This window comes from Pogonomyrmex barbatus, unplaced genomic scaffold (assembly GCF_055798465.1).
Source record: "Pogonomyrmex barbatus isolate J1 unplaced genomic scaffold, ASM5579846v1 scaffold19, whole genome shotgun sequence".
Classification (NCBI taxonomy): Eukaryota; Metazoa; Arthropoda; class Insecta; order Hymenoptera; family Formicidae; genus Pogonomyrmex; species Pogonomyrmex barbatus.
In genome coordinates this window covers 4,448,254-4,462,725 of record NW_028297115.1, presented here as the reverse complement: position 1 = coordinate 4,462,725, position 14,472 = coordinate 4,448,254, and the positions used below count along the sequence as shown (strand labels likewise).

General features: G+C 42.3%; 1 protein-coding gene and 1 long non-coding RNA gene across 2 annotated transcripts; both read right to left on the bottom strand.

The window, feature by feature from the left end:
• Positions 1–2,814: 2,814 nt before the first annotated feature.
• LOC105432761 (uncharacterized) lies at positions 2,815–9,179 on the bottom strand. The gene is made up of 2 exons (XM_089075344.1): positions 8,000–9,179; positions 2,815–7,945 (listed from the first exon to the last, which is right to left on the bottom strand). The coding sequence occupies exons 1-2, from the start codon at positions 8,217–8,219 to the stop codon at positions 7,854–7,856; spliced, it is 312 nt and encodes a 103-aa protein (XP_088931470.1). The 5' UTR covers positions 8,220–9,179; the 3' UTR covers positions 2,815–7,853.
• Positions 9,180–10,679: 1,500 nt separating this feature from the next.
• On the bottom strand, positions 10,680–14,357 carry LOC105432768 (uncharacterized). Its single transcript, XR_016138881.1, has 2 exons — positions 10,913–14,357; positions 10,680–10,814 (listed from the first exon to the last, which is right to left on the bottom strand). It is a non-coding gene; the product is annotated as an uncharacterized LOC105432768 (long non-coding RNA).
• Between the last annotated feature and the right edge of the window lie 115 nt (positions 14,358–14,472).

Sequence of the window (14,472 nt, the reverse complement as noted above, 5' to 3'; positions counted from 1 at the left end):
GTTGACTTATAGTCATATGAATATTTGATCCAATATCCATTTGATATGATTCGCTTGCAAAAAAAATGTAATGCTGTCATGATCTGTATTAAATTAATTTTGTATTTATTATCTCATTTTAGTATTATATATTATATATATATTATATATATTCTATAAAGTTCTACAAAAATTATATAAATATTGCAATATATACCCAAAGATAAAGGAGATCATTTAAAAAATATGTTTATTTAGTCGTTTTTTTTAGTATAGAAAGTTTTAAAATAATTACTTAATTGTGTAATCTATTGCAGATATTCTCGTTTGAGGAATTAAATGGTTCAACAATTTCTATTAAATGTCTTGCTGTAGCTTTATTTAAGTGAAATAAGTTGTTTATCGGATAGCTGAAAAGGATGGTCTCGAATGTGAAATCTTCTTTGTCTTCTTCTTCTTCTTTCTATATTTTTCAATTTATTCATGATTGATATTATAATATCTTCGAGATCTATAATGCAAAGAGCCATTCATGCCATTCGTTTCGAGATGAACGTATGTAATGACCCATTCGTTGGCTTGCGAATGAAAAATTGCGTATACGTTTCATTTACGACCGTCAAGAATAGCATTTTACAGATTTTAAAATGCGATCTAAAATTCGCAATATATAATTTACGTACACGTAAGTATTTCAAGAATAAGTTCTAAAGATTTTCAGATGCATTCGAAATGCGATCGATTTAAAATGTGATTTAAAATTTGTAATATGCAATTTACGTACACGTATTTTAAGAATAAAGTTCTAGGGATTTTCAGATGCGATCATTCGCAATATGCAATTTGCGTATGTGCAACTATTTCAAAAATAGGGCCCCAGGACGTTTCTTCAAATTTACCAATTTGAACTTTGCGCCGCGATTGCGATATCTCAGTTTGTGAAACACGAAAAAAAAAATAACACTTTTCTCATATAATTTGATACTCAGCTATTAAGCGTAGAATTTAATCGATGCAATCGTTGCTGACGTATGAAAATGTAGACCGAGTTCATCCTGGGGTCTCGCGTAAAGAGAGCCACGGGCGTCTCGCCGCCGTTCTATGCGAACTTCGCTGCGCATGAACTTGGCATGGACACATCACCCGTGTCTCTTGATCCGCAATTTGTTTCAACTAAAGAGAATTATAATCTTAAAAACATAAATCCATCAATAATGATATCGGACCGTTGTCCGTCCTCGCCTACATTGTCGTTCGAGTTCGGGTGCGCGGACGTGCTCGTTGGTTGCCGGGTTCTGTGAATTAATAAAAGTGTGTGAATTGTTTGATAAGAGTATATTTTATTTGTATCGAACCAGGTGGATATACAATAGTGTGGGCTCGCCAGGCGTACTTGCTTGACGGGCGTGATGTACGGCGGACCGCGAAATTCATGATGCGCACGCGATATGCGTGATGTGTATGGAGTGTCGGGGCCTACGGGCCGTGCCGGCGTGTGATTGGTCGAGCAGTGTTAGCGTCGATGGTGCGGGCCGCGGTACTCGATATTTTCGCGCGGTTAGTATGTATTTGGAAGTTCGGAGCGAGAATGCTCGCTCCACTTCGCAAATTTTGCACGAGAGACAAATATGCTTGTTGACCGAGAATACTCTATTCCATATGCTCGTGTACTGACGAGATTGATGAGACTGAGAATATTCCGTCTCGGAATGGAAGATAGAGAGAAACGAGTGACAAGTATGCTCGTCAGGGACTGAGAATGCTCCGTCCCGGTTTGCTCGTAGCGTTGGTAAGGAAGTGTTGAGACTGAGAATGCTCTGTCTCGAGAGAAGCGAGAGTCAAGTATACTTGGCGAAGACTGAGAATACTCTGTCCCGTTTTCTCACTGTGTGCGGTTCTAGGATATCGGACGTCGAGTATGCTCGGCGGAGATCATGAATGCCTGCTCTCGGTTTTCCGGTCGGAGATGCAGATAGATCGGAGGATCGGATCGGTCTGGTTCTTTCCGGATTCGGCCAGGTTTATATATCCGGTCGTGTTTGTTTTTTGTTGTTAATAATTTAGCAACAAATGGCGCGCATGATCGTCAGCGGTATGCATGTGCGGTACGCACGTGGCATGTGCGTACTCGGTTGCGCGCGCAATGGTCGGTATGTTCGGTAGTGCGCGCGTCGGTCGGCATATTTGGTAACAGATGCGCGGTCGCACTTACAGCTAGAATGATGCACGAGAGGCGTATCGTTACAATGAAAAAATAATATCAAACTAAGAAAAGAGTTTATATTTGAATAATTGTATTAATTTTTTTATTTATCATAAGTTTTTAATTATCACTATGATTTAACAATCTTTTAAAAATCTAAGAACAATTTGATAATTTAAATACAATATTTTTATTCTCTAGTTTATTTCAATTAAAACAATTTATTATTTACAAATATTAAATATTTAGTGACATGTATAGTAAGACAGAAATGTTACTGTGTACAAATAAAGAGAGAAAAAGAGAAGACAGAATGAGTGTCTATTTTTTTCTACTACTTAATATATTTATTATATTTTCATATATAGATTTAAAATATTGTCTGTGTATCAATATCTTAAGATATTCAAAATAATTTTAAAGTAAAAACAAACTGAATATCAATATAATTTAAGGAAACTACGTAATCATTCCGTCATACTTTTGATTGAAAATCTAGTATTGAATAGAAATCCAGTATTGAAATCATATTATAACCTATGATTAGAGTTATCGAGAAATTTTGTTTCATTTTTTTGAAAAATTTGAGACACCTTGTATATTGTGAAAAGTTATTTTAAATCATCGAAAGATTAGGTTTAAAATATATATTTTATTTATACAGTATATTGGGAACTTTCCAGCAAGAGACACAGGCGACACAAAATGACATAGTGCTTTCCAACAACGACACAACATTACACAGCTTAAAAGCTGAGTTGCGGCTTATGTGTTAAATGCATGGTTACCAATTATTTGGAAAAGAAAATTTAAATATTAAAAAATAAAAATTAATAATTAAATTAAAATTAATTTATTAATATTGTCGCGCTTTCGCAGCGGCCACTCGCACAAGCCACTCACTCACGCGATACGCGGAAATAAATAAAAGTTGTTTACAAAACAACAAACTTTAATAAGCACAACAACTAGTTATATAGCTCGTGATACAATCTCGCGCTCGCAATTCGCTCGCGCGTCATCTCTCAAATGATCTGTCAAATCAATATTCATAATCAACAACGCAGAGTATGATCTTCATGTTAGAAATCGATACGAGGGTAACTCCGAGCACCCCTTGGTTGTAATACTACTCCCCTCCTCTTCGAAATTGTCGTCCCGACAATTCCAGGGAACTCTCGCAGAAAAATCGGTTTCTTCTTCCATGGTGAAGTTCTCAGGGAATCTGTCGGCTTCCTGCTCTACTCCGAGCTGCTGCTGTGGGTTACCGAGCGCGAATCAATTCCAAACACTCCTTCTTCTTTCACCCCTCCCGGAAGTCTCGTGCCGCTACGAGGTCATTTTCCTTCTTCTTTCTTCTTTCTTGATGCTTTTTCATCTTGTGTTTGTGTTTTACGCACTTCTCTCTTGCATCTTCGGACAAGGAAGGGAAGCTTCCGTGGACTCTTTCGTCCTATAGACACCCCAAATCCCTGCCTCGGCATTCGCCCTAAGTTTTTCCCTTGGAAAAACCACGGTTCAAAAAAACCGAGGGCGAGACAGACTTCTTTTAAAAAAAAGGATTTTTTCAGCCAGATGTTCGGGCACAAAGCAGAAGATCTTCCTCCCTTAATTCTTTCACAACTCCTCTTCATGAAAAACTTAAAAAAAAACAAATAAATAAATAGTACTACGTTACTATTTATTCCCACTACTCATTTTTCATCAATTAGCGTTCTGTGTTAAAGCGCCAGTGCATGAGGATCCAGCTTAAGTCTTTAATTTTATAAAAATTTGTGAAAGGAAACAAATTATATTTAATGTTTAAAGCTATAATGGGCATCCCTACGCTCCGTTTCTTCTCCGAATTTTCCCCTGACCGATCATCCGATCGGGGACCGCCGACCATTAGACGGAGTGCGGCAGTGGCTGCAAAAGGCATTTACGCTTATTTTTTAATCTGTAATATTTCGCGAACTCCGAAGCGTCGGAGTTATAGCGTGGGAATACCGCGAGTCCACGATTGTTTTCATGGTATTCCGCACCACCGAGCCGTACCACCAAGCGATGATACTCCCCGCGCCGCATCGACACCGCGCTACGAAAGCGAGCGTGCGCCCCGCATCGCGTCACAACCGCGTCTATAAGCAATGTAACCGTCTCCGCGCCGCGCCGTTATTTCACCACTCCTCTTCCTATTCCTAGACATCCCCACTCCGATTTCTTATCTTCCTAAAAAACCAATTGAACCGATTCCTTTTCTTCGCTTCTGTGGAGGTTGCTACCCCCGAGATCAATCCGACCGAAAAATACCGAGGTCGATCTCGGGTATAAAAAGATATCACTCTCCATAGAAAAATCATCCTGTTCCGCGCTCGCCTTCTGAGAGCACGTCTCACGAGAAGCGAGTATCCCGATTCCGGTTGCAGCCTGTGATATATTGGGACCCTCCCCAACGCGCCAAGTTCACTTGACCGAAACCTTTCGAACTTTCCACGACAAGCTGAGAGTTGCTAAGGTCTCCTCAGCGCATCGAGTTCATTCGATCCGACTCCGCCGCCATCGATTTCCGCTGCTGTATATCAGAGTGCCCTCCGATACAACCACACATCTGTCCGATTGATTCCGAGTACTGGGATACACCCCGATCGGCCGAGTACTCGGCAACCACCGAAACCTTCCACCCGAGCTGGGGTTCACCTCAGCTGGCCGAGTACACTCGGCAGTCCGAGCTCTTGCGACTCCGCTCGTGAGAACGGAGAAAGCACGGGTACACCCGTTCTCCGACTCGAGTGGTCATAAACTTTCTCCGCGAAGAATCCACCCGCGAGTATAAATACAAACGCGCGATTTAAAGATCCGCGAAAAATACGTGCGCTACTGCCCCGCATCACCGAACTGCGCGCAGTGAGCTCAGTATTGCGTCGATCGTCAAAACGATACCTCGTTTATAAAAACCACATAAACACGCACTGCACGCCGATCTGTCTGCTCACGACTAATTCTGTTCATATGATTATTCGTGCAATTTCCATCCGATACTACTTGTTATTTCTTTCGTTGTTAATAAATTGTTATTATATAATAGTCACACCTACGATTTAATTATAATTATAACCCATTATTCTGTTTCCAATGTCCTCGCTTCCCCACCTGGAAACCGACTGACCGCTATCCGCGTGAGAAAATAAGACCGTTTTAATCTACTATTAGCGTAATCTACTAGCAACATTGAGAATAAAATTGTTCTAGCAAACAGATTTACACAATACTTCAGTGTTTGACACTTATATTTAATTGTTTCCTAACTCCCATTATAAATAATAATTATATAGTTTCGACCCTTTAAATATGAATGAAACCATAGACCTGTGGCTTTGGTGAGGAGATCGTCCACGATGTTCTGAGTTTGACAGCGAAAAAAGATGTTGGCCGCAATGAGATTCGAACTTAGGTCCTCAGGTGTCCAAAGCAGGCGCACTATCACTGCGCTATGCAGGCCATGGTTCTCTTCGTGGATGCTTTGCTAGGTATTAGTTGTGTGAGCGGGGGACCGCCACAGGATTCCCCCTTAGTGGACAAGCTGCGATTTTTCTTCTCTTTTTGATATTTGCTCATTGCCCGGTGTGTTACTGCCCAAGGAAGTATGAGATGCGCGATATAAGGAGGGCACGTTGCCGCTGCGATTCTATTGTGCGCTAATTTCCTCGTTGGATGGGCTAGCCGATTTGGACATCGACAGTGAGGTGTGTGAGCGAATCTTGAAAATCGAGATGTCCGGTAATTGGCTCTTTACCGGTTGGCGACGTTGGACTGGCCGTATGGACGTCGACAGGGAGGTGTATGCGAACCTCTGCAAGGCGAGTGCGTCCGAAGATTGGCCGTAGAGAGTCACGTCGTCGTAATCAGCGGGTTTCATATGTCTGTATTACGACGGGTGCAATTGAGAAGATTGCGTTGCGTTGCGTTGCGTGTTCACGTCGGGATCACCACTTGTGATGGACGATGGCGTTGCCAAACTGTTTAGGATGACTGCCAACTCTGCCAGAAATGTAAGACGGCTGGTCTCTGAAAAGAGGCAGGAAGGATTCTAGGCAAATTGAATTTATCACAATTTGATGTTCGACCGTCTCCAGCAACGACTCGCGAAGTTTTGACTCGATCTCGTTTATTTCGAACAGACAACGGATAGAGACTCTAGAACATTCAACCGGTTAACAAACAAAACGCGGATGCGATATTTACACGGCTTACAATTAATAATATCACAAAGCAAAGAAAGTCCGGAAACGTACAATGCCAACAAGGACACCGCGAACACAAGGAATACGCGTGACAAATATTATGTTGCGGAACGTACAATGCCAGCAAGGGCACCGCGAACGCGAAGGAACGTTCGAGATTAGAGACGATGAAAAAGCAGAAAAAACGCTGAAACGATCGCTCGCGAGAAAAGGGAGTGCCGGAAAACGCACGCTGCGTGGCCACGCAGAACGCTTGCGAAACGTAGAAGATCACGGGCAGCTGCCGCACGCAGAATGCACGCTAACGTGATAAAATTAATGCATGCAGATAAGACCAGAGAGACGCGACGCTGACGAATGACGAGACATAACGCGGTTGAAAATAAAGCGCAACGCGCACGCGGAAGAAAAATGCAGAACAAAAGACGAAACAAAAGAATTCTGAGATTGGCGCAAAACGCGGATAAAACGCAGACTAAGACGAAAACGGACGGAAAAGACGCGGGACGTGGATAAGACGCACGCTGTCGCGGATGATGCAATTGCTCGCGAGCGAGAGAGAACTATATGACCGATCATACGCGAGCGAGAGAACGGTGAATCACACACGAGTGAGAAAAAACACACACGCGAACGAGAAAGAGAGCAACAAATCAGCCGGTCACACGCAAGCAAGAGAGAAGAAACGGGTGCACTCGCGTCTCGCGCGCAGGCGAGAAAAGTGGAGGCGCACGGAGAGCGAGAAGGATAGCAAACACCCGCAACAGATGCGGAATGCCGTACGTAGTCGCACGACGCCGACAAGATTAAATTCACAACACAGCACAAAACCCGGCACGGACACAGCACTTGACACTGCACTGGGCGCGGTCACGCAGTTGCACAACACGGTGACGACGGTAATATCTGGCTCTCTCTCTCTCTCTCTCTCTCTCTCTCTCTCTCTCTCTCTCTCCACTAGACGCGTGGCTGTCTGCGCGTTCCGATAGCTGGCACGAAGAGACGCGTAATAGTCGCTCGATGCAATGTGGACGACGGGGAAGAAAGCGGAAGTTACCATTCTAATCGTGGTATAAGCGTCTGCTTCCTCGGCGGACGGTGGCGCTCAGCGGCGGGCGCGCCAAGCGGCAGAGCGGAAGCGGGTGGCAAGGGCGCCATAGCCACTCCCCTCTCAGTGGTCTTCGCCGGCGGCACGAAAAATGTACTCTTTTGGCAGGAGCTGCAGATGCTGGCTGTTGAGACTCTGGCCGCTGGCTAGGTTGGTGCGCTGATTTTGCTGCAGATGCCAGATAAGTTAGCTTGAGACAGTCGGCCGAGACCGTTTTCTCTCTCCTGTTAACAAGGACGACGAAGACTTTGTTATCGAGTCTCCGGATGACATGGTGCGGGCCGGTGTAGAGCGGCTCCAAAGGCTTCTTCACCAAGTCCACCCGTTTGAACACGTGGGTTCACGTGGCTAGATCCTGGAGGACGAAATGACGTGGGCTAGTGTGGTGGGCCGTCGGCGTGGGCCTGATTGACCTGATGTGGCCCCTAAATGCTGGAAGAAATTCCTGCGGATCAGATGCGAGGTCTTGAGTGACAAAGAACTCACCCGGAATGCGGAAAGACGTGCCAAAGAGTAGCTCAGCCGGGGAAACCTGGAGGTCTTCTTTGACAACTATGCGTAAGCCAAGCAGAAAACGGCACGGTAAACAGCAGCTGAGGTCTTGATATGTCTGGATTGTTGCCTTCAGAGTCCTGTGCCAACATTCGATGATTCCGTTCGACTGAGGATGATATGGAGTAGAGTGGATGCTCTGTGCTCCAACCATCCTTGCGAGGACTGAGAAAAGAGCCGACTCGAACTGAGTGCCCTAGTCCGTGGTTATAGTGAGCGGGGTGCCCATTCCGGGATGGAACTGGCAGATCTAGCTACTATAAAAGACTGTGGTCACTGCGCTCGCCTGGGTGTCCTTGAGCGGGATCGCTGCTGGCTATCTGGAGAAATGATCGATTATCGTGAGACAGTATTTTAGATCGTTTACCTGAGGCAACACGATGATGTCTAGATGGACATGGTTGAAGTCCGTCCGGCACAAGGATCTTGATTGGCGTGTTTCGATTGTGGCGATGGATTTTCGCCCGTTGGCACGGAAGGCATTCTCGTGCCCAACGGAGAGCATCCTTTCTGATTCCTGGCCAAATGAATTTCTTTCTCAGAGTGCAAGCTGTGGCCCTTCCGCTGGGATGAGAGAGATTGTGCACCACAGCGAAAGCTTGACGTCTGAGGCTTTCCGGGATGTAAGGTCTCACTCATCCAGAGGAGATGTCACAGAAAATGTCATGACTCTTGATGGTGATCCTGAGGAGATTGAGCGAGGTGTTCTCCTGGAAGGAGGGCAATTCGTTGTCCTCAACTTAAGCCTGGTGGATCGTGGCGGCATCCAGAGCAATAGGCATTGTAATTATGTCGACCCGAGAGAGCGCATTAGCAACAGTGTTTTCATTACCCTTTACATGAGAGATGGATAGCTCAGCCGATGAAATCAAGCTGGCGGAATTGGCGAGATGAGACCTTCTCCGAGCGCTGCGAGAAAGCGTAGACAAGAGAACAATGATCGGTCTGGATCACAAACTGTCTGCCTTCGAGGATGTGCTGGAAAAATTTGATCGAGGTGAAGATCGCAAGTAGCTTCCGTCGAACGTGTTGTAATTCCTCTCTGAGTAGCTGAATTTTCTCGAGAAAAAAACTAAGAGGCTTCCAGGAAGCCTCTAAAAGTTGTTCAAGAGAAGCGCCGATGGCAGTGTCAGAGGCATCGGTGATGAGCCGTAGCGGAGCTGAAGGCGAGAAATACGAAGAACATGTAGTCAAACCAGACTTACTTGAAACACTGCTTCGAATTCGGTTGTCCAAAGAATCTTGCGCTTGTCTTTCTTCTTTGCGTCTTGTAGAAAAACACAGAGTGGAGCTTGTAGCAGCGCTTGGGATGGCCTATAATAATCGATCAGCCCCAGAAAACGACGGAGGTCTGAGACAGTTTCCGGTTTCGGGTACGCCAGAATGGCTTCAATCCGGTCGAGTGGAGGCCTGAATCCTTGAGAGTCGAGCATATAGCCAAGATAGTTCAGCTCTTTCAAATTGGCATTTGCTCCAGTTGATGGTTAGTTGGTAGGAGCGAAGGCAGCTCAAACACAGTTCTGAGGTGTTGCAGGTGTTCCTCGTGCGAGCTAGAGGCGATGATGACATCGTTAATGTAACAGCTGACGAAATCATCCTCTGAAAATGTTGTTTATATGCCTTTGGAATGTTTGCGTGGCATTGCGAAGATCGAGAGGTGCCAAGATATTCAAAGAATCCGAAAGGTGTGGTGACAGCTATCTTAGCTATATCAGTTGAACGATCGGAATCTGGAAGTAAGCGCGCTTAAAATCCAAGATTGAAAAGATGCGCTTTCCGTTGAAAAATGTCGTCGATACGTGAAATCGGATACCTGTTGGGCACCGTCTGGGCGTTCAATCGTTTATAATCGCCCGTAGCGCACCAACCACCTTTTTTCTTGCGGACCATATGCAGAGGGCTGGCCCATTGATTGCTCGAAAGACGGATAATCCCGTAATACAACATCAGCTCGAAGTCCTTGCGTGCAGCCTCGAGTTTCTCACCTGCGAGTCTGCGAGTTCGTTCGGCAACCGGAGGCCCAGATGTCACGATGTGATGTTCGACGTAAATGGAGGCTGATGGAAGGCTTGGCTCTGCCGAGATTCTCGAATTCCTTGATAAGAGTCTGGTAGCTTAATGCGATTGGGTTCGAAGGCAGCCGGGCGGACCAGAAGAAATTCCAAAGACAGAAGTCATGGCAAGATTGCCTTTGCTAGAGAGCGAGGTAAGAGCATCCAGTAATACTCGCTTTTTCAAATCTAGGATCAGACCATAATGATGGAGGAAGTCTGCTTCAATGATGGTCGATTGAACATCGACAATTATGAAAGCCCATTTGAAGGCTTAACGAAGGTCGAAGTTGACGGTTAGGATCTTTTCGTCGAAAGTGTTGATAGGCCAGCCGTTTGCGGCGTATAAACGTGCGTCAGATGGCCTGAGCGGTTTGGCGATGAGGCACCAAGGAGACGGCAGAGCCAGAGTCGATTAGAAATTTGATGTTGGTTGTCCATGAACATGAAGCCAGAGTTTCTTAGAGGGCAAGACGATTGTATTGCTGTTACTGCTATCGACGGCCGCCTCAGATGCCGATAGTCGGCTTAGTTTAACTGTTCTGACGGCTGATTGGCCATAAATGAGCGTGGTGCATCGCTGAGCCGCGGCACCGAATCTCCGATGATAATAGCAGGCGTCTCGCGGCGAGGGCGAGGAAGCTCTTGGCCGCGAGCGTGAGCGAGACCTGCTTAAGTGAGACGCTGAAGAGACCGGTCTGGAATGGAGTTTGCGAATCAGCGAAATGAACTGCGCCAAGGAGCTCTTAATTTTCAAAAGGTGACCTGTCAGGTTGTCGAAGTTGGTTGAGTGTACCTGACTGTGCCTGGCTGGCGAGGAAGAGCGAGTAGGACGTAGACACATATAGGTTGCTGCTCCCTTCCAAAAGGTGATCAATTGCAAGCTCATCCAAGTTGGGAGCGCTAAATATTTTCAAAAAGCGCTGAGCGTTAGGTGGCAGGAGGGAGAGCCACTTGACTCTGAGAATTTCCTTCGACGCCTTGTCTCCAGAGAAGCTGCACATCTGGCGCAGGAGCTGCGACGGCTTTTTGTCACCCAGCTCGAATTCATTGAGCAGTTTTTGCTGGCGATCAGCGGAGTCCGTGAAACGGCGAGTGATATTAGGTGTACAAAAAAGTTCTGAGCTTTTTTTTGTAAAATTCAATCTTTATTCAAAAACAAACAAAAAAATATTAATCAGCGAAATATATTCCCCGTTTGCATCAATGACCTTTTGCCATCTTTCGAATAGCTTGCGAATTCCTTGACGATAGAAGCTCACCGGCTTCGAAGCGATAAAGTCATCAATGCATTTTCGTATCTCTTCAAATCTCACGAAATGTATATCAGCCAAATGATGCTGCAGCGACCGGAATAGGTAGTAATCGGAAGGCGCCATGTCTGGGCTATACACCGCGTGCGGGAGAAGTTCCCAACCTAACGCAAAGATATGATCCTGAGTCGCTTTCGCAACATGTGGTCGAGCATTGTCATGAAGCAAGATCACTTTACGACGTCCTTGGCCAGTAAATGGCCTCTTTTCTTCTAATGCATCGCTCAAATTGGTCAATTGTTGTTGGTAGTGGTCTGCCGTGATTGTTTCACTCGGTTGTAACAACTCGTAATACAACACACCTTTCCAATCCCACCAGATACAGAGCAAAACTTTCTTGGCATGGATATTGGGCTTTGGCGTCGATGTCGAAGGTTGACCAGGATCAACCCATAATTTTCTACGTTTCGGGTTATCATAAAGAATTCACTTTTCATCGCCTGTAATGATTTTGTGCAGAAAATCTTTTTTCTGGAACTTTGAAAGCAAAGTGAGTGCAGTGTCACGTTGACGATTTTTATTGTCTTCGGACAATTCATGCGGAACCCATCTGCCTTCCTTCTGAACCTTTCTCATCGTATATAAACGGAAATGGTTTGCTGCGTAATGCGAAGCTGTTCTGCAAACTCCTTTTCAGTTTGCGCAGAGTTTATATCCAGTAGTGCTTGCAATTCGTCTGTTTCAATCTTTTGAGGGCGTCCAACATGCGGTTCATCTTCAAGACTGAAATCTTCTTGGCGAAATTTTTGATACCATCTTTTACATGTAGTATGACTTACAGCGTTCTCTCCATATGCAGCACAAATCATTGCAGTGGCTTCAGCAGCATTTTTCTTCAGATGAAACGCGATGTGGATGGAAAATCGAATATTATGTTATTGCCATCGTGAACACTACTGATTTTTGAGGTTATGTGCATCAAACGCCAAACCATATGGCATTTTAGAAGGTCAAATGTCAACGCTTTAAAACCGCAAAAGGCCGGGAAGATATATAAAATTTAAATTGTTATTTCGATTGTATGAAATCTAAAGCTCAGAACTTTTTTGTACATCTAATATATATATTGAAAAAATATCTGATTTACTAATATCACATATTTTTTCTGAAGGTACGTGTATGTGTGTAAAAATGTGTGTGTGTGTGTGTGTGTGTGTGTGTGTAAGAAAAATATGCAGATGCTTTTAAAAAAAATTGTGTACTTACACGTTGCAAATTACATAACTTTTTTGAAAGTTTTGAACAATTATGTCTTCTTTATAATTTATTTATCTTATTATTCTGTGCATAAAAATATTAATACGAATATCACGTAAATACTTTAATTATTTTATATTTTATATCAAAATGTATTACAATAAATTATCAAAGTATAAAATCTCTCATAAATATTAATTTGTTGATTAATTCTTACGTAGAATGACTAGACAAATCATATTATGTGAAAAAATTATAAAATTATATACTCCATTTTGAAAAAACATCGGTGATTATTTCGTTGTTCATTATTTCGTTGACTAATATAAATATTAGTATTTTCTTGTTTTATTAAGAATGTAATAAAAATCGCAATTTTATTGCAAGTATACAATGTATACATACAATGTATACATGCATTATGTTTTAATTTAGATATTAGGCCTGTTCTTTTTGGCTGAACTGGTTATACTAGTTCATTAGTTTATCTTTCTTTTTTACACTGGAAGAAGAAAGATAAATTCTGAACTAGTACAGCCAGTTCAGCTAAAAAGAACAGACCCATTGAATGGCACTCTATGTAGTATACAGATATTACGGTTTCTGAACGCAATCTATATATATATATATATATATATATATGGTCTTTACTTTGAATATGATAATACAGAACGGAATTATACAGGGTGTTCCATAACTCTTAATTAATATTTCAAGGAGTAAAAGAGGATGGAATTTTGAATTAAAAATTCCTTTTCCAATTTTGGCTCAGACCATTATTTACCGAGTTATTAATGATTGATCAATCAGATTGCGCCCAGCCGGAGTACGCAGAAGCGTAGCGTGCTTTGAGACCCTCGCGCTTTCTGTACATTCTTTCGATTAAAATTTTATTGTAATTTATTATGGGTACAAAAAAAGATTACTGGCAAAAAACATTATCAAAATAAATTGTTTGTAAATAAATTATTTAAACGATTTCTTCAAAAATTGTTTTGACATGTATCATGTATGGTTCTTACGTATTTTTTTTTTTTGTAGAAATCGATGGAGCTATCAGTTTTCAATTAAAATTAGTTTTTTAAAGAAATTGTTTAAATGAATTGCTTGTGAAAAATTTATTTTGATTATTTCATAATGTTGGCATGTATGATTCTTACGTATTTTTTCTTACAATTTGATTCTTACAATTCGATGGCGTTATTGTTTTAAAATCCGAAATAACGAATACGTAAATAATTTAATCTACGTAATTAATTTATTTATAGCAATATTAATTTATAATATTTTTACATAAGAATCATGACACGTGTCAAAATAATGGATTCAATAATTGAATTAATAATTGAAATAAATAAACAAATAAATAAATAATAAATAATATTAAAAAAACAATCAAAAATTGGATAAATTTCTAACTGTAACTTTTCTCATTTATTTATTTATCTACTTATTTATTTATTTATTGATTAATTAATTTCATTTTATTTATTAATATAAAAAATTAGAAAAAAAAATTTTAATCGGGAGAATATACAAAAAGCACGAAGGGCCTCATAGCACACTACGCTTTTACGTATTCCGGCTGGGCGCAATCTAATTAATCAACTTTAATCGTTAATAACTAGGTAACTAATGGTCTGAGTCAAAATTGGGAAAGAAACTTTTAGTTCAAAATTCCATCCTCTTTCACCCCTTAAAATATTAATTAAGAGTTAGGGGGACACCCTGTAGATGTTGGTAATTTATCATGGTAAATTATTGACATTTTAGTTCCCTCTAGATGAGGGCAATTTCTTGCGGGAGTTCGACCGTTGCTTGAGCATTCCCTTAATGCGTATTTGAT

Bases quoted from the DNA above. Each gene is read 5' to 3' on its own strand.
- LOC105432761 (XM_089075344.1), bottom strand. From the start codon at position 8,219: ATGGTTGGAGCACAGAGCATCCACTCTACTCCATATCATCCTCAGTCG. The intron at 7,946-7,999 runs GTGAGTTCTTTG...AATTTCTTCCAG, and splicing joins CACGTCTTTCCGCATTCCGG to CATTTAGGGGCCACATCAGG.